This window comes from Nymphaea colorata, chromosome 2 (assembly GCF_008831285.2).
Source record: "Nymphaea colorata isolate Beijing-Zhang1983 chromosome 2, ASM883128v2, whole genome shotgun sequence".
Classification (NCBI taxonomy): domain Eukaryota; kingdom Viridiplantae; phylum Streptophyta; class Magnoliopsida; order Nymphaeales; family Nymphaeaceae; genus Nymphaea; species Nymphaea colorata.
This window is the reverse complement of record NC_045139.1, coordinates 10,829,187-10,848,862: the sequence shown is the minus strand read 5'-3', so window position 1 is coordinate 10,848,862 and position 19,676 is coordinate 10,829,187. Positions and strand designations below refer to the sequence as shown.

Below are 19,676 nucleotides of genomic sequence, written 5' to 3'. Positions count from 1 at the left end.
TGATATATCAAATAATTTGTTAGTGCTTTTACCTTTAATATAATAGTTTTTTTTTTTATATAAAATTGTATACAAGTTTATTGTTTTCCTACAAGTTAAAGACTTTTGTTTTCATGTTTATGAATTATGTGTTATATATCAAATACCCAAGATTTTTGAATGAATTATATGATTATACAAAATCATTTATTTGATTGATTAAATAAGTAAATTGAGGATTCGATAAATATTTTTTTATGAGTTTAGCAGTTTTTTTATATTAAACATATTTATTTGAGATTATGCACATCGAAGATGCTTTCAACTTAAAATGAATATCATAATGCGTTTAAGATTTCTATTTATTATAAAACATATTTTTTTATAGAATTTTTTTGGTATGATTTGTATATTTTTTTTAAACATTGATTTCTTTATTTTTAAATAATAACATATTTTGATAGAATAAACTATTATTTAATGATAATTACTTGTTAAGAATTATTAAATTAAGTGACCCATAGTATTTCTTATTTAAGAAAGACATAATTTAATTGATTTTTCTAATTTCATTGGGTTAATGATATATAAGATAGTTTATTAAATCAAATAATTTGTTGTTTTCCTACTGGTTAAAACTTTTGTTTTTAAATTTGTGAATTATGTGTTATATGTCAAATACGTAAGACTTTTGAACATATTATATGATTATAAAAAATAATTTAGTTGATTGATTAAATGAATAATTGATAATTTGATAAATAAAACCTTTTTATGAGTTCAACAACTGTTTCATATTAAATATATTTATTTGTGATTAATTTTCAGATTTTTAAAATACTCATTTTATTAAAATTTCTTGATACAAGTTTTTTTATTTTTAATTAAATAAATACATTATTTATGATATCCACTTTAGTTGATTCTTTAACTATAATAGTTTGCTTGTTTACACAAAAACGTTTAATTAAATACAATATAAATTATTAATTAATTAGTTTTATGTGATAGGGTTTTAAATACTTTAAGTTAAATGTTGTATATGCTAACTATTTGTCTATTATTATATTTCAATTTTATGGAAGTCATTACCTTTTAATTACATTATACCTTCATATATAATTTACATTATTCTTATGTCATAATTTAAGGTTGGTGCGGGTTTGACTAAACCTTTTGCCCAACCATTTATACGTCTTTACTTCAAAAAGTAGGGACACCAATAGTTTCGAATTCGAATGCTGTATTTCAAATTCGGATATCATCCGAATCCGTTCCATTGACATCAAAGAGAATAGTACATTTACACGTCATTTTCACTTGTCCATCAGCCATGGGGACATACTGAAAGTCTTGGCAGAAGGTGGAAATTAGTGCTGCGCCCTTACCCCGTCATAGACGGCCTGGAAAAGAACATAGTGCGCGGAGTATAAGATGCCACGCCATCACCCTCCATTGGTTTTCCTTGCACTGTGTGAGAGAGGCATTTGGCTTCTAACAGCACTGTGGAAGATGAGCATTCTGCGTGGAGCGATCTTCGGCTCCTTGCTGTGCGGAATAGCACTCCATCTTTCTCTTGCCTTAGCACAGCCCTCAGGTAAACTTTCGTCAAACCTCAAAACCAAATGTCCCTTTTACGATATTATATTCTTGCCGCAGTCTCGCAATCCATGTTTAGCTCAAACCCGACAGGCATCGGTCAGAGCTTGTCAATAGATTTTATTGTAATGCATCTTCCGTTTTGATCAGCTCTCTCTCTCTCTTCTCTTGCTTTTGTTCATGTTGTTGTTGGTTTTTGTTGGTTAATTTTAGTCTTATGCCACTCTTTTTCTTTTTGTTGTCTTTGTTTCTTGGTGACACCTTGTCACCCAAACTTTATGCACTGATTTTGAGCTTTTTTTTTTTTTCGTCTCTCTCTCTCTCCCGATCTTTTCTCTCTCTCTCTCTCTCTCTCTCTCTCTCTCAAATTTTACGAGCCAGCTCTCTCTCCTCTCGCTCGGCCTCTCTCGCTCTGGCCTTGCCCCGTCTCTCTCGCCCGCCCGTCCGTCTGCTCCCACCGCCCATCTCCCTATTTCGCCCGGCCATCTGCCTCGCCGTCCGTCTGCTCCCACCGCCCTCATTCCCCCTCTCTCTCTCTCTCCGTCTGCTCCCTCCGCCCATCCACTCACTTCCCGCCTGCCCTGTCTCTCTAGCCCGCCCGTTTCCCACCTCCCGCCCGTTGCTCACCTCCCGCCCGTCTCTGTCGCCCACCCATCTGCGCACCTTCTGTCTCCTCACCCCCAGACAGGTTCTATTTGTTCACCTCCCACCCGCTGCTCTCCTCCCCTCGGATGCAGTTAGCGTGGCCTGGGGTGCCCGTCGCGGCCGGCGGCGTTCTCTCTCTCTGATCCAGCGGTGATCATGGAGGGTGTTTTGATTGGGGGCTTCACTCCTCTCCTTCGAGCTGAGTGGTAACTGTTCGATGATATGTCCATTAGAGCTTGTTTGTTAGTTGACTAGTCCTTTTTCGGTGCCTTACTCTGAGTGGTAACTGTTAGATGATATGTCCATTAGAGCTTGTGGAGTATTTTGTTAGTTGACCGGTCCTTTTTCGGTGCCTTACTCTTACGTTGTGCTAAGTTGTGTCTCACCAGCTTGCTAGGCCTTGCTCAGTTTAGGTTTTGAGTGAGTCCAAACACTAGGCCTTGCTCAGTTTAGGTTTTGAGTGAGTCCAAACACAACTGCCTTGGCGGTGGGTGGGCACACACGTGTGATTGGCTTCGTTGCTTTGGACCGGCCACTTTGCTCTTGCACAAGGTGGGTGTCATGGCCACCCTCCCTCCTCCTCTGCCTTTGCGTCCGCTGAAGGGGGTTTGGGTTGGTGTAAGGGGGGGCATCAGGCTCAGCCCGATAGCCCGAGTCTCGGCCCAGGCCCGGCCCGATAGCCTGGGTCTCGGCCCGGACCCGGCCCGACTCGGCCGGATGCCCAGGCCTAGGTTGGTGGTATCAGTTTTTGTGGTATCAAGCGGGGTAACCCTCTCCCTCTTAATCGACTGCTTTGTCGTACTACAGTCAGTTTCCTTTGCTTGCCTGAGGGGGTCCATCAGGCTTTGGCATTGTCTTTCAGTTGGCAGTCTACCATCTTCAGTTGTGTCTTCATTGGCTCGCTTCAGCTGCAAGACGCTCGCAACCTCCTCCAGGCATTCCTCCCACCTGCGCGTTGTTGGTTTCTTTTTTTGCATATGGGTGATTGTTCATTGAGGCCTAGGCTCCCAAAAGTGGTCTCCATTGGTAGGCCAGCCCCCTCACCTTAGTGTGTCCCTTCTTCCCGTCGCGCTTCCAGGCTTCGTCTCCTTTTTCGGTCTGTCACTTCTATCTGCATCAGATGGGGCCAGTGGTGGTGTCAGAGGTGTGCTACCTTGAATGGCAGTCGGGCCGACATGTGTTCTCGTTGTCATTTTCCTGCTTGTCAGAATGATCCGTGACTTTTTGGTCGGTGGCATGCTTTTGCTGCGGTTGCTTCCTCCTTTTGGGTTCGAGTTCTTCTGCCAGTTGCTCATCGGTCGCCTTCTTCGGATGCTAGCACTATTTTCTTTGGCTCTTTCAGACTTCCTTGGCGTGGGCCTGCCTTTCCTGGCTGATGGGGTCCACCTTTCTCGGTAGAGGTCCCACGGATCTTCAGCCCAGGTGGCCTGTCGCACCAGTGTTCTTCGCTTGGCGAGCTCCCGCCATTTAAGCTCATGCCCTTGCTTCCCTCACCGCTAGAGCCAGCCTCGCCTTCCCCATGGAGTCCTCCCTGCTCTCTGCCGCGCTCCCCTGAAGTGCCTTGCTTGCCCCTTCCTTTTTCTTCTTTGCGAGCTGGGGGTTCGTGTGCGTCCAACTTGGGATGCCCCGACTCGGTGCTGCTTGCTGCTCATGCTGATCTTGGCAATGCTCAGTCCTTTGCACCGTCACAGTTGGCTGCCCGCCCGTCTGCAAGGGGTCGTCTCCTTGAGGTCACTGTTGTTGCTTGCTCTTTTTCAACTGTAGCATCTGTTGCCTTGACCTCTACTGTTTCGTCACCCTTAGTCAACTCATCTCCCTCTGTTGTCTGTTGTCTGTTCTTTGTTCTTTACCATTGTTACTGGTCACCCTCTGCCCCCTCTACCACCTAGAACCTCCTCCTTTGTCATTCTGCTCTGTTTTTATCTTGTTTCCTTTGGCTGTAGCTTTACCACCGACTTGCCTTTGGGCCTGGGCTCCGGGCCGGGCCGCCATCGGGTACCCGGTAATCGGCCCAGACCGGGCCCGGGTCCGGGTTAACAAATTGGCCCGTTCGACCTGTTATGAGTTTAATTTCAAATTTAAAACATCTCACAAAATTTGTTAGGGTTTTTTTTGGACTTTGGAAAGAGAAAGAGGAGCCACAGCCATCGTCGTCGCACCGCCGCCAATCCGCCAAAGCCACCGTCGACCTTCGGTCCCGCCGCCGTTGACCGCCTGATCGCTGCTCTGGTTCTTCCTTCCCCTCGGTTCCTCTTCTTCCTCACTTCTTCTTCCTTTTCGTTTCCCCCTCCTTCCTTCCCTTCAGTTCGTCTTCTTCCCCAACTTCTTCTTTCTTTTCATTTCCACCTCCTTCTTTCCCCTCTGTTCCTCTTCTTCCCCAACTTCTTCTTCCTCTTCGTTTATGCTTCCTTCCTTCACCTTGGTTCCTCTTCTTCCTCAACTTCTTCTTCCTCATCATTTCCGCCTCCTTCCTTCCCCTCGGTTCCTCTTCTTCCCCAACTTCTTTTTGCTCTTCGTTTTTGCCTCCTTCCTTCCCCTCGGTTCCTCTTCTTCCTCAACTTCTTCATCTTTGTTTCCGCCTCCTTCCTTCCCCTCGGTTCCTCCTCTTCAACGTCTTCTTCCTCTTAGTTTCCCTCTTCTTCCTTTCCCTCGGTTCCTTCTTCCTCACTCGTTTCCCCACGAATTGGATCCAGACCAGACGACCCAGCATGGCTCGCCTGGCTATCAATTTAAAAATAGGTCGGGCCGGGCCTCGGGCTGGGAAGACGAGGCCCGGTTCCCGGCCTGGCCCGTTAATAAACCAGCCGGTTAGATCCAGCCCGTTTTCTTAACGACGCTTCCAAACAGGAGCAACTTGATATCATGCGTGCTTCTTTTGTTGCCGCTGTTGCGCCGGCCTCCCACTCCAGCCTAGTCAGGTTGTGACAGGAATTACGTAGGATTGGGGCTTCCGTAGCCTCCATCCTCCCTCCCAGTGTTGCTAGGACGACCTGACATACGTCGCTTCTCGTGGTTTCCTCATGAGGGTTGCGTGTTGGAATGTGCGGGGCCTGAGTGCCCGTTATCGGTGTAGATATCTTTCTTATTGGGTCCGGCAACATGGACCTTCAGTGCTTATCATGGTTGAGACCAAGTTGTCTGTGGTCTCTCATGCTTTTGTTCGTACTCTAATGCGTCAGCCATCCTTTGGGTTCGTACTAGCTAATGGGGCCGCTTGCGACATCCTGCTCGCTTGGTCTCCGCCTCTTATAGGGGTTGTTGTGCATGTTGGTAGGTACTCGATCTTGGCTTCTCTCAATGGTCTCTGGCCCAATGGCCCGCTCTTAGTTACTGTTGTTTATGGCCCTTGCGTTGGGGTTTTGGGCGACTATCTGTGGGCTGAGCTGCATCATGCTCGTCAGCTTGCTTTTTCACCTTGGCTTTTGGTAGGGGACTTCAATTGCTTGTTTAGCCCTGCTGACCCTTCCTCCCCTATCACTTCTGGTCCGTCTGTGTTCACTTTTCGTTCGTTCGTTGAAGAGTTTGGTCTCTTTGACGTCCCTCTGAGTAATGGTAAGTTTACTTGGTCCAACAATCGGAATCGTCTCATTCTTCGTAGGTTAGACCATATTTTCCACTCACCTGAGTTGTTCTCTACTTTTCTTTCGTCCTCCTTGGTTCTAGGACCGAGGCACTTGTCTGATCATGTCCCGCTGATCCTCTCCCTTCTTCAGGGTAGGGCTGCTACCGGGTGCACCAGGTTCCGTTTTGAGCTTTGGTGGCTCCGTGATGACTCCTTTGTGGCTGTCGTTCTTAAATGGTGGACTCGCATCGTCCATGGTAGGTGAGCAGCTTTCAGGCTCTCGCAGAAGTTGCATTCTATCAGGAGGGAGGTCATTGCTTGGAAACGCATTTTTCGGAGCGGCAAATTTTCTGAGGTGAATGTTTGGGATGAGGAGATTCTGTCCATCCAGACTTCTGACAATATTTCTACAGGTCAGTATTCTCGTCTCCTTTGTCTCCAGTGTCTTGCTCAGGAGTGGCGAATTATGGAATCCATCCATTGGCAGCAACGTTTTAGGCTACGTTGGCTTTCGCATAGAGACCAGAACTCTATATTCTTCCACTTGGCTGCCTCTCAAAGGCGCTGTCAGACGTTGTTCCAGTCCATGGTCCATGGTTATCAGACACAGGATTTTTCTTGGTAATGACATTCTCTTGGCTTTGACCGCTCATTTTCGAGATTTCTACTCTATGCCCCTTCACTTCTGTGTCCCGTTGCCGGATTTTTACCTCTTTCCTGCTGTCTCGTGTGCAATCTCTCTTAAGTGGCCTTTCCTACACCAAAAGATCAAGAATGCTATCTAGGCCATTGGCTCTGGTAAAGCGCCCGACATTGATAGCTTTCCTATTGAATTTTTTTGCACCTTTTGGGAGGCTTGTAGTGCTGATGTGTTTGAGTTTTGTGATGAATTTGTCTCTAACTCCATCTTTCTTAAGGAATTTAATCAAGTCACATGTGTCTTGGTGCCTAAGTGTTTTAACCCTACAGATGTCACTCACTTTCGCCCGATCTCCATCTTAGGCACTCCTTACAAGATTATTGCTAAGTTGTTTTCTTTACAGCTTAACCCCTTCTAGGTTACTTTCATCAAGGGTCTGCGTTTGCAGGACATTGTGGTCCTTGCCAATGAGGTTGTTCATTCTCTATACTGCCTGCGTCTTCATTTTTTCATCCTTAAGTTGGACATCTCTAAGGCTTTTGATTCGGTTAGTTGGGAAATTTTTTCTGACCTCCTCACATGCTTTACTTTTGGTACGTTGTTTAGGCAGTGGATCCTTTTGCTTGTCACTGGGGCCCAGCTAGCGGCCTCCTTCAATGAGTTCTGTGGCGATTTCTTTTGTTTAGGTCGTGGCCTCCGTCAAGGTTGTGTGTTATCGTCGTTGCTCTTCAACTTAATTGTCGAGTGCTTTTCAGCTTTATTCTGTCACGCTGCGGTCGTAGACTTCCTCATTCCCCCACTTACAGGCCCTCTCCTCCCTTTAGTATGCTGATGATTTTCTCCTGTTTGGTGCTGCTTCTCGCCAACAGATTGTGAGAACTTGGCTTATCCTTGGGGTTTTTGAGCTCATCTCGGGTCTTTCTATTAATTCTTCTAAATGTCACATTTCTCTCATTCATGTGGATCCCACCATGGTACTTTTTGCGGAAGCTTGCTTTGGGTGCAAGGCTACTGGCACTACTTGGGTCTTCAAATTATGTTGTCGTCTCCTACACCCTCCTTTCGGAATGGAGTGGAGCAGAAGCTTGTTGATCATCTCCAGTGTTGGCAGGGAAAATTGATTCCTCTCCCGGGTCGTATTACTCTTGCTAAGCATTGTCTTGCGTCTGTCCCCCTTCATGCTCTGACGGTCTTTCGACCCTCTGTGACTGTTCTGAAAAGGTTTGACAAGATCATTCGTAAATTTATCTGGGATGGTGATCGGCCTTCAGATCGCCTTTGCGCATTGGGATGTGGTTGCCCTTCCGCTTCTTCTTGGGGGTGCTAGGATTACCAACCTCAGTCGGGCTTGTAAGTCTTCTCTGTGTTCTTGATGGTGGCATCTGGCAACTGAGCACTCTCCCATCACCTTGTTCATTTGCTCCAAATTTGACCTGCCTTCTCCTAGTGATTGGAGTACTTCTATCTCTCAAACTTTTCCCTCCCACTTTTGGTGCGACCTGCTTTCTGCCCTTCCTCCGCCTTGCTGACCTTCCATCGTTCGCATCCCCATCTTGGCCTCTTTCACCATCCCATGAATTCACTTTTTCTTCTTGCTACCTGACCTCCTTTGGTTTTTCTGTGGCGTCGCTTCTACCCCGATCCCTTTGGTCTTCTGACCCTTCTCCTCGTGCCACTACTTTTGTTTGACTTCTTCTTGCTGGTCACATCAATGCTTTTGACCACTTGCAGCGCCTTGGCATCAGCTTAGCTAATTAGTGTCTCATCGTGACCGAGTCTTGGGTTCACATTTTTACCTCTTGCCCTTTTTTCTTTAATGTTCTTGCCTCTTACTGACCTTTTCTTGTTAGTAGCCTTCTGAATCCACCTTCTATTCATCTTTTTTTTCTCTTTTGTCCTTCTCCCCGCCTGACGGTTTCCTGGAATCGTGTATAGATGTTGTGGCTCATTTCAGCTTGGTGGCGCATTGGGAAGAGCGTAACAATAGGGTCTTCAGGGGCACCTTCTCTTCGTCGAAGTCTGTGGCTCGTCTTGTGTAGGGGGATGTACATTTTGTCATTCGGCTACGACGTCGTTCTTCGTCTGCGGCTGGGTGATTGTACCGCTCCATCTCCCCATTCCCTCTCCACCCTTTTTATTTTGTTTTACCGTATATTGTATTATATATTTCGTCTTTTTCCTTATGTTTTGCGGTTGTTATTATAACTGGGGGACTTCTTGTTCTTAAATTTTGGTATTGATTTCCATTTTATCGGCTTTCTCTTTCTCTTTCTCTCTCTCTCTCTATAGTAATCGTAATATTAGTATTAGATGGGAATAAACAAAGATTTTATATATATATATATATATATATATATATATATATATATAATGTAGAAATCATAGTTAGGAAGGGGGAAAGAGATACCTAAAGAGGCCGAAGCTTCTCTCATTTTTCCTTGCCGACAGGGTCAAGGTTGCTTTCAGATGTGGGTAGGGAAATATACATGCATCCACTAAAATGTTGTGCATCTTTTATTTATAATTTAAAAGAATAATACTCACTAGAATCAAACTGACAACCAAAGTAGTATTGGTTTGACCAGCTGTACTCGTCACCCATAGAGCATGTTAAATGGGGATAAACCATTGATTGAATATGCTTATACATTATAAGTAGGGTGTGTGCGCACTAATCGGAGAGTTTTGGGGAAAAGAGGCTCAAAAGCCTGTCAATTCATTTCCGTGTTCGTGTAGTATAATTTTAAATTCAAGATAGGAAGCCTTGTAATATAATCATTAAAGCAAATGATCCTAATAATTCATGCGCTAATCTTGATCAATGTTGTAATATTTCAAGGCATTATCTTGCATCTCCAAAGACCCAATAACTATGGTCTCGGTGATGCCTGTTTGGCACGTACTGATCTGTAGGGGCGGTTTTGATTACACGAAAGTAAATAATCTCTCGTCTGTATGAGCCAAAATGTTTTTCAAGGGGGTCGTTTGGTGACACGAGCACTGTGTTCTTCGGAACACGTTGTTCCGTGAATGCGTTCCTGTTAGAAGACACCCACTCATCTTTCCGAGTTTGGTGCGATAAACAACTTATTGCCATGCGATGGTGATGATATTGATCCTGATGATATCTGAATTTGAAAACGTAGGGATGCCATCATATCTGAATTTGAAAGCTTGAAACTCTTCATTTGCTGACAATTCACCAGCTTGTTTCTGGAGATGAACACACAACCGCCATATTAGAACATTGAGCGGGAGTAAAGAACTTGTTAGATACCGATTTGCCATGGGTGTACATGGACCTGGTCCGCCTAAATCGACATCCAATATACTACCATGCCTGGATCCTGACTTGAATAGAACCACAAGGCAACATGCACTTTTCTCGTAAACATTGCATTCAGATGGGTTCCTGATCTGGATCTAGATTAAACCAAGTTCAATTAAATGCTGGATCCCAAATTCCTTAATGCCATGCCAAATCAAAACTGGGTTTTATTTAGTGATTCTAATGCACAAAGAATGTGTTGGTTTTAAATACTAAGACAGTACCGCTTGCAGCTTCTTTTAGATGCGGTGAAAATTTTGCCGCGTAAGCGATATGGGATGACTTCAAAACTTGAAAAGATAAGCAAGAACCTGATAATGACTACTGTTAATGGGAAAACCTCCGCAAAAATTTAGTAACTTATGAACTTTGTTCTTTGGAAATATGAGGCATAGAATCATAAAAAAATGCTCTGAAATTATCATTTTCAAGATGGGATTAATTTCCATTCAAGAGTTCCTGGATTACTTAATGCTTTCCGTTCACCGATCGATAACTGCAGGGTTCGTAAGTATTGATTGCGGCAGCAATGAAGAAAGCTACGTGGATGGTACCACTGGAATCACGTACACGTCTGATTCCAACCTCACGAAATCTGGAGAAATTAGAGATGTCCCCATTGATAACATCGGTACAAATCCGAAGCACCTCTGGCATCTTCGGACTTTTCCAGAAGGAAGGAGGAACTGTTACACGCTGCAGCCGCTCATTCCAGGCTCCAGCTATTTACTTCGGCCGTCTTTCTTATATGGGAATTTCGATCGGTTGGATTCGTTCCCACCGTTTGATTTGTATCTTGAGAACACATTTGTTCAGACGGTAAATGAATCCGTAGAGTACGAGTTCATAGTGAAGCCAAGGAGGAGCTACCTCACGCTTTGCCTCTGCAAGACAAATAAGCGCGATCCCTTCATATCAGCCATTGAGCTTCGCCCTCTACCGGGGGATGCCATTTATCCAGTCGTTAATGCTACGCTGGCTCTAAGAAAACTGCAGAGAAACGATTTTGGTTCAAGGAATGGCGAGCGGTACAGGTTGGTAGCTCCGAAAAATTGATGGTGTTTCTTTTTTTTTTTTTTTTTTTGCATCTGTTCGTGTCAACTAAGAGTTTTTTAAAAAAAGAGAGAGAGAACAACACACACAAAAACAATGCAAAGGGAGTGGTTCGAGCTTCTTGATCTACATCCACGGAGAAATTGTTTTCTTTATTTTGTTATGATTTTTCTCTCTTATCTTTATTACAAGCTTCGATTCTGATTTTCTACATCCATCGTAACCGTTTGAAGATCCAACGTTTGAGTTTTTCGAATTCATAGTCATCTTCAATAGGAAAGATCTGCTTGGCACCATGTGGGGTTTCCTTGCTTGTAGCTGTTCAATTGTGTCACCTTGTAATACGGAGAGACCTGTTGAGTTAGTTGCTTCATTTTCGTTAACATCAGCTACAATAAAGGTCGGTGTTATAAGAATCACAAATTGAATCCACGACAAAATATTATTATAAATATAAAACAAATATTCAAATTGATTTAAGTGTAAAATGGTAGAAAATGAAAGTGAACGAAATGTGGTATCTTAGGTTATTTGGCTGGTGATCGAAGAAATCGCACACTGTTTGGACTCAAATCAGCCTATTCAGGTCGATTGTAGCATTGACGAGAACTGTACTACTAAAAGTTACAGGCGAAGACTGGAAGACTCAAACATCCATCGTTTAGATTTCACGTGATCGCAAAATTTTGGGGCAATTGAAGCGTCTTGTCCTTGTCTCTTGCTCGCATGTAATTTGAGCGACAATCGATCTGGTTAGCACAATAATTGCGAGTTAGAGCCCTGTGCACAATTGTCTTGAATTTAATATTTTGATGTACAATTTGCTTCTCTGCCGAAAACTCTTCAATGTAACGGCAAAGTTTTGCACATTTACATTTTTCTGGCATCATTTTCAGATCATCTAATTAAATGTGATTTTTTGGGCTCACATTTGTCTGCCTGATCTAACTGAACTGCGGTTGTGCATCCAGGTATCCGGACGACGCTTTTGATCGTGTTTGGCTGCCCCTTGAGCCAACTAATCGCTTGGTGGCCCCTATCAACACCTCCCTCGAAATTTCAGTAGAAACCGATCTATATATGCCACCGTCGAAAGTGATGCAAACTGCTGATTGCAAGCCACAGTCCCCTGACGCAATAGGCTGGAATCCATCATATGTCCCTCAAGACAGCTTCTTATTCATGTGCATACATTTTGCAGAATTGGAAAAACTAGAGGCAAATGAAACCAGAGAGTTCAACGTCTTATTGGATGAAGCGCATTTCTATGGACCCATCACACCTTCATATCTAAAAGCTATGAACGTGTGCTCTCCTGGCTTCTATACTCCTGGCTTATATAGAGATCAAAATACTCCCCTTGTAGTGTATAAACCAACAGAAAGATCTACACTTTCTCCTATTGTAAATGCCATTGAACTTTACGCTGCTTTACAACTATCCAGTTTGGTAACTGATGATGCAGATGGTAAGTAAAGTTTATTCAGCCGAAAGAGTGAACTCATGCCGTACTTTTACAAAACCGAAGGAGGCAACTTTTTCATGCTTTTCACTGTATTTTCTCTTAAATCACTCTTTGTGCAGTCAGCTCTCTGCTTCATATTAGGGAAAAGTATCATATAACTAAACCTTGGACTGGGGATCCTTGTCTGCCTCTAAACTATGCATGGGAAGGATTGGTTTGCAGCAATGATACATCATCCAAGCTGAGGGTTATTTCACTGTAAGCGTTCATATTCTTTTTTACCTACAACGGTACTCTGCAAACATCACCTCACTAATGTTCTCATTGATAAATTCTACAGCGATTTATCAAACTGTGGATTGAGTGGTGAGATATCAACAAGTTTGGCCAACCTTACCGCCATTGTCAGTTTGTGAGTATCAAGTAGACATCATGCTCAAGACATTGTTCCAACTTAAAATGGCTAAACGTTCCTTGTTTTGGCTGCTTCATAGGAATTTGGCAGGGAACAACTTTGTAGGTAGCATACCGGACTTTCTTTCTAATCTAGCGCAATTGAGGGATTTGTAAGTTTGCCATTTTGTTCTGGAGTTTTTTTTTTTTGGAGTGAATTTGGCTTTTAGCTTTGCTATATTTTCAGCCATGCTTCCCATGTTCTAATTACATATCTAAATGCCTAATAAAATTAAAGTTTGTCGCTTCCTTTGTTCTCAGAGATTTGGCTGGCAATAGCTTGACTGGTAGCATACCAGATTTTTTCGCTAATCTAACGCAGTTGAGAGAATTGTAAGTCTGGTCCCTGTGATAGTTATATTGTGGTAGCTGATTTGGTCATGGGCTTCTTTACTGATCCTCGCTCTAATCAGCTGTCTTGTTGTCTTGGCACCAGGAATTTGTCAGACAACAATCTTAACGGTTCGGTGCCAGATGCTCTTCTCCGTAAAAAGGAAAGTGGAAACCTTGCTTTGAGGTCTTTTCTCCTCATAAGTTTTCTTAATGGTTGCTATGACAGTCCCTTTACATCTTCCTTTGTGCAGCTTGACTATGCAGGAAAATTAGTTGTCACCATTTATTCCTTTTTTATATATATTGAAAACGAAAGGTTTAGGCAGATGAAAGAGAAAGCTTAGCGGCTAGAGGAAATACCTTTAAGCTTTGGCATAAATTTCTACTTTCTACATATAAGTTTTCTGTATATGTTGCGCATGGATCCAATATTCCTTTCGTCTATATAAGGAAAGGAAGCATTTGAAAAGGAAGCTAGGCTACAATCAAAAGTCGATCATTCCATGGAAGAATTTTGAAGTAATTATCTTCTGGTTGTTCTTTTGCTCAACAGTCTCATAGATGCATTAATTTACAAGACCTAGTATCCTTGCAGTCAGATCATCCAAACTTGTGTAGCATATTTGTGAAATTCAAATGGAAACATTTTCATTTCTGCACAATCTAAGCAACCACACGGTTAATCCCTTTGACCCTGGAGTGGTTGTCATGGGCTTTTCTTGAGACAAATTTTTGGGGACAACTCATTTTGTATACTGGGTTCGAGCTTTTCTGATCATTCCTGGGACTACTTGTCCTGTTCAAGGTCAACATTCCTTTTCTCAGCAGAATCCATGTGGGCCTTGAAAGCCGCGGGTCCCTTCTAGTTCTTGTTGTGGATGAAGTTAGTATGAAAAGGGATGAGAAAATGCTGAGTTCGTCGAAAAGCTTAGTGTCTTCTCACCGGCTTTTAAAACAGGTTCAAGTAGTGGAGGTGAGAAAATCTCGAGTTCACAACCCAACCAAATTGACTACATGCAGACGACTATTTCAGGCTTCCAAGATTCATGTTTTGGTTCTTTTTTTTTTTTTTTCCTTTTCTGTTCTCCCCAGTAGCGGTACCTTCCAGAGTTTTTGGTCGGAAGCATTCAGCTTCTGCGTATGGTTATCTTGTGCTTGTTAATTAATTAGTTTGTCTCATATTCCCTTCTTGACTGCAGAATTTCAGGCAACGAGCAACTTTGCTCTTCAGGTGCTTGTGAAGTGCACCAAAGAAAAAGTAGCCATGAGGGCATCGTCATTGGGTCAAGTGTTTCTGCAGCTATATTGTTTCTCTCGGTAGCGTCTTCAATAATTGCTGTAAAGACGAGAAAAAAAAAGCTTGCTCGTAAGCACCTTATTTTATTTGCTAGATCTGTTCCCCTAGCTATTGTGAATTTGCAGTGAAAATCTGTCCGTGGTCTTTTCATGCAAGAAACGGTAGAGAAGCGTACTGGGCCTCAAGCCGTCACGTTCTCAGAGGTAGTCCAGATGACCGACAATTTTAGACAAAAAATCGGTGAGGGTGGATATGGCCCTGTGTTCATTGGTCATCTATGTGAGCAAGATGTGGCTGTCAAGGTTCTTTCTGATAAATCCAGCCAAGGGTCAAAGGAATTTTATACAGAGGTAATTTATAGTGAAGTCAGCTAATTATATGTGATTGGTGTCAAACGAGTGGCATCGTTCAAAATGAGCTTCCCTTTTGCAGATTTCTCTGCTCTCAAGGGTTCACCACAGAAATCTTGTGTCCTTTTTGGGTTATTGCGATGAAGCTGAGAACATGATTTTAATATATGAGTACCTCTCAAAAGGAAATCTTCGAGAAATTTTATCCGGTGAGAATTTCGTGCACCGTGTTTTTTTTGTTCATATGTATATTACCTTATTTGTAGTGATGTTTGAGATGGTAGTGAATTTAATTTGTTAATTAAACATATTTTACTATTTTGAGTAAAATAAAGCAAAATATGAAAACGTAGCTCATCATCAAAAGCAAGCCAGAGATAAAATGGTATTTCCAATGAAATTGGTTCCCCAAAAAAATGCCAAGTTATTGGACTGGATCAAATCGATTTAGAAAGAAAACTGTAACAGACACACAACAGTGAATATAAAATTAGAAAAATTACGAATACTAAAACCTTACACCTTCCAAGGTTGAGGCTGCTTATGTCTACCCCATCATAGGACCCAAAAGTATAACTAATCTAGATTACCTTGCACCATTACATCTCGAAGGTGTAAATGATAAGAAGGCTATTTTGTATTTTTTCAATCTTTAAAAAATCATAAAGTTATTGAAGGGAACAAAAGAATAAGTAAATAATAATACTTGCGAACTTCAATCAATGCCCATATGTACACTCAAACTTAGGCGTCACAAACAAATAATTAATGCACTACTTTCCAGTTAAAAGCAACCTATTCGATTAAGCTAAAGTTATAAAAGTCCAAACATGATAGAAGTTACTCTTAGCAATCAAACCAACTCATCTCACATACATTTCTAAAGGTTAAATAATCCACCGCCTTTTAAAGTATTTCCTTAGGTAGCGGACAAGTTTCAAAAAGGAATTGGAAGGGAGAGAGAGAGAGAGATATGTGTTGCAGGAGAACTGCAATTTGAAATTGCCAGCTAGCTCATCAACAGATTGGGAAGCATGGTCGATTCATAGCATTTTCCTTTCAGGAAAGACGCAAATTCATTTGGATTGGAATCAACGACTTCAAATAGCTCTAAATGCTGCTCAAGGTACGATAGATTTCTCTCTCTCTCTCTCTCTGTGTCTCTCTCTCTCTCTCTGTGTCTCTGTCTCTCTAAAGGCTGGCTCATGAATATGAATCAGGGTTGGAATACCTGCACTCGGGATGCAAGCCTGCGGTCATCCACAGAGATGTGAAGAGCGCCAACATTATTTTAAATGATAAACTTGAAGCCAAACTTGCAGACTTTGGTTTGTCAAAATCTGATATGCCCGATGGTGTCAGCTACATATCAACTGCCGTTGTGGGGACCCCTGGTTACCTAGACCCAGAGTGAGTGCTACTGCTCCAGTGGCAATAAGCCTGCGTCTTGAAAATTTTGCAAGAAAATTCTTGAAATAATATTGATGGCTAACTGCAGTTACTAACTTTAAAAATATGGCCTATGTCTTACAAAAGTGCCTAGTTTTCTCCGTCTGCTAGGGGCAAAGCGGGATCTTCATAACTCTATGGCTAATTATGTAAGGGGTTGTATTTTTTGTTCTGGTGCTTGGAGTTTATCTTTCCACAAAAGCCTCTTCCCCTGCTTTGAAGTTCTTGAGCCCATTCGTCCTTTCTTTTTCTCGTTTACTTTCAATCTACAAAAATTTGTTATGGTTTCACATCCTTTCGATTGACCAATGGATTGACCGAAAGATACTTTTCCCTTTTCTTTGATGGCAGCTTTTGGTCCTTCTACAACTTCTTTCCTCATGCTATTGATATTGTACTTTCTTTTGCTATAGGGTAACACTTGGTTTTATTCTTTTTTGTACTTGAACTTGTTATGTTGCAGATATTCTTCAACAAATTGGCTCAATGAAAAGAGTGATGTTTACAGTTTTGGAGTTGTACTCTTGGAACTCATTTCAGGACAACAGCCTATTATGGTTGAACCTTCAGGAGAAAAAATTCATGTTGCTGAATGGGTAAGAATTTAGTGAACGTTTCAGATCATTAGTAATATTGAGGCATAATATCTTTTCTCTTGAATACTATAAAATCGAGATAGTTCATATGACTAGTGTCAAGCTGTTGTATGTTGCACACGTTTTCCATGTTGTGCAAGATGAAATTATTCAATATTGCATTTGGAGAACCTATTGAACTAATTTCAACGTCATGGAGTACTACTCCATTTTGGCTCTCATTCAGTATCACCTTGTGGTTTAGTCGTGTTAATTAGAAACTTCATAAATGAGGTTGTGTCCCTTCTAGATTAGATTTCAACTGTTGTGATAACAGAATGACACACTCTACTGATATCCACGTACTTTTAACTATTGGTCGTTCGACCTATGATAGATTAGCGTAATTCTCGACGTTCTTGTTATTGTTCTTCGAATGTTATCAAAACCTATAGCTCAAGCAACTCTTTTTCTTCTTTGGCTTCCTTCTTCCTCCTCCTTATCACTCTAGGTTTTGTTTTCCAATTTCCCCTTTTCAACAACATGCTTGCTATATACTATGGAATGGTTTTTATACCTTGTTCAAAATAAGCATGTATACTTTTGCTTTAGTCTACATGTGTAGTACTAGCTTATCGTTAGATTACTTGCATCTTCAGCATTCATTCAATTGGTTTTTGATATAAACCTAAAACAAATAAAGATGTTGTTGTTATTTATTTGAAACTCTTAATGAGACTCTTGAAGCACTCGCTTCTACAGGAGAAACTGCATACCTACAGTTATATATATCCGTATCGTTCCATGCCCCCAGAATTTTTGTTTTTCTATCTGGTAGGGGTTACAGTAGAGATGAAGATGGTTAGCTCCCTTTTTCTCCGTGCAACTCCACAAATGTAATACCTACACCTGCCTAAAAGGTCCTTTTCTAATGCAGATACATGGATATCTTCAAAAAGGCAACCATAAGACTGTTGCAGATCCAAATCTTGCTGGAAGGTACAATGTCACTTCGTTTTGGAGGGTTGCAGATGTGGCACTTGAGTGTACCACAGACAAAAGGATCAAAAGGCCAAGCATGAACAGCGTAGTAATCCAATTAAAGGAAGCCATTGCATTGTGCAATCCGGTGTCGCACTTTGAGATTTCAGACGGTGTTGCCCCACAGAAATCAGAAGCATTCATCTCTCCCTGCATTAACAACCCTATAGTTGATGAAGAAATTCAGGTTAATCCTTACCCAAGATAGGAACTAAGCAGCCCATCAACTCTTTGAGTGGCCTTTTCTGCTTATGCTTCTTGCTCTTGTTAACTGCTGGTGTTGTTTGAAAGTATAACAATGGGAGAATTTCATGCAATACACGTCCTATAGAGTAAGTTTCACCAATACATCTCACGAATAGAAGTATCGAGCAGCCACGTGAATGAGTGAAGTTGCATCACTGATTGATGTAACCTTGCAAGTTTTAAGGATGTTGTTCTGAATTCCATTTTTTTTTTCACGTTCAAATTAAGATCCAATTCACATTAAGGTTATAAGGTCAAAATGTTGTCGCCCAGCTCCCTTCTTCTTGAGCATTTATCTACTTGAGTGTAGCAGGAATGGTAATGATTGAGCCGATTTACTTGAGTGTAGCAGGAATGGTAATAATTGAGCCGATTTGCTGAACTCATGCTTTTGAAGGTATGTTTAGTTTCCTCCTTGGGCGCTCATTGCTAAGGCAGGTCATGAACCCCAGCAGATTCATTCGTCATCTGAACCTAACCTGGATAATTTAAGGAGAAACAGATATCTGATCAATGGGCTGGTTACCTTATCTACTTCTGTTACATGTCTGAATGGTAAAAGAAGGAAAACTTTCTTCCTCCAAAAGGACAGACAAAGAATGGTTACCCTAGTAATTTTTTTTGACAGAAAGAAGTGTCCTTGTAAAGCTTTCACGCAAAGTTTTACTCTCTTATGATTTTCTGAAACTACTTATTGGCATTTTTTCTTTTCCCTGAGTTTGCAAAAACTTGCACATTTTTGTTGACCTTTTTTCCTGGGCTACCTGCAGAAATATAGTTTTCTCTTTTTCTTGTTTCTACAAATGGTAGCCATTTGAAGCATGTTGCATGTCGCATGTTCTGGTGCCATTGAACGGGAAACTTCAGTTCCTGCCAATATACATTATCAACGGCTATCATATAGTCGTATGCTGCCATCATCTACTTGCAGAAGACCTGATTGAATGCTAGAGAATTGCTACAAATGGGAGAAAGGCCAAGAGTTCCAAAGCGCAACTATTTGCTTACAATTGCAATTATTGAGCCCTACTCAAGTTTCAGACCTTCACAAACATCCAATATATGCATTTCAAACAGAAGCTTCTTTTTTTTATCGCATTGGACGGACTGGGTGGATATTTTTTCATTTGCAAACAAAAAGGTTCTTGTAGGAAGGGCATATTGACATCTAGGGATGTGCAATAGATCCAATTCACATCAGATATCCGAATTCAAGAAAGCTGGATATGGAAAAAATCTTATGAATTGCATAACAAACCAGATTGGATTCTGATTTAAGAAAATGATTGATATTCAATCAGATTTGTAATTCTGATTCTGATTTAAATAAACATCTTATGAAATCCAGGTTTGGATCAAGATTTTAATGTTAAATAAATATTCTATATCCAATCTTAATCACACAGTTTAAAAGACAGTTTTTGACATATTGTAACACAGTTCAGATTCGGTTTAAAAGTTGAATTCGGATTTGCTTGTGAATTTAAACACCCAATGCGGATTAGATATGGATTATGAACTAGACTTCAATTGAGATATAGACAAGAAGGTAACAACCCATCAATGGAATTCAGAGCAGCCGTCTCTCTTGCTCTTTTCGATCGATTGTTACAAGAGACTCGGTTACGAATTGGTTGAATCGGGTTCCTCGACCACATCGC

At 41.6% G+C, this 19,676-nt stretch overlaps 1 protein-coding gene across 2 annotated transcripts; it reads left to right on the top strand.

Annotated features, from left to right (window-relative positions):
• The first annotated feature begins 1,384 nt into the window (after nt 1–1,384).
• LOC116246967 (putative leucine-rich repeat receptor-like serine/threonine-protein kinase At2g19230) lies at nt 1,385–18,287 on the top strand. Of its 2 annotated transcripts, none has more exons than XM_031618893.2 (15): nt 1,385–1,576; nt 10,256–10,787; nt 11,778–12,274; nt 12,391–12,529; nt 12,612–12,683; nt 12,766–12,837; nt 12,986–13,057; nt 13,161–13,241; nt 14,257–14,423; nt 14,520–14,704; nt 14,787–14,913; nt 15,768–15,830; nt 15,925–16,114; nt 16,617–16,749; nt 17,666–18,287. In XM_031618893.2, the coding sequence occupies exons 1-15, from the start codon at nt 1,414–1,416 to the stop codon at nt 17,975–17,977; spliced, it is 2,805 nt and encodes a 934-aa protein (XP_031474753.1). In that variant the 5' UTR covers nt 1,385–1,413; the 3' UTR covers nt 17,978–18,287. The 2 variants fall into 2 exon arrangements, with proteins under 2 accessions (XP_031474753.1, XP_031474752.1); XM_031618892.2 differs by having other exon boundaries at nt 1,386–1,576; nt 14,511–14,704.
• Nucleotides 18,288–19,676: the final 1,389 nt, after the last annotated feature.

Coding starts and splice junctions, on each gene's coding strand:
- LOC116246967 (XM_031618892.2), top strand. CDS start 1,414: ATGCCACGCCATCACCCTCCATTGGTTTTCCTTGCACTGTGTGAGAGA. Junction 13,242..14,256: donor AGTGGAAACCTTGCTTTGAG/GTCTTTTCTCCT, acceptor TCTTGACTGCAG/AATTTCAGGCAACGAGCAAC. Junction 14,424..14,510: donor GAGAAAAAAAAAGCTTGCTC/GTAAGCACCTTA, acceptor TTTTCATGCAAG/AAACGGTAGAGAAGCGTACT.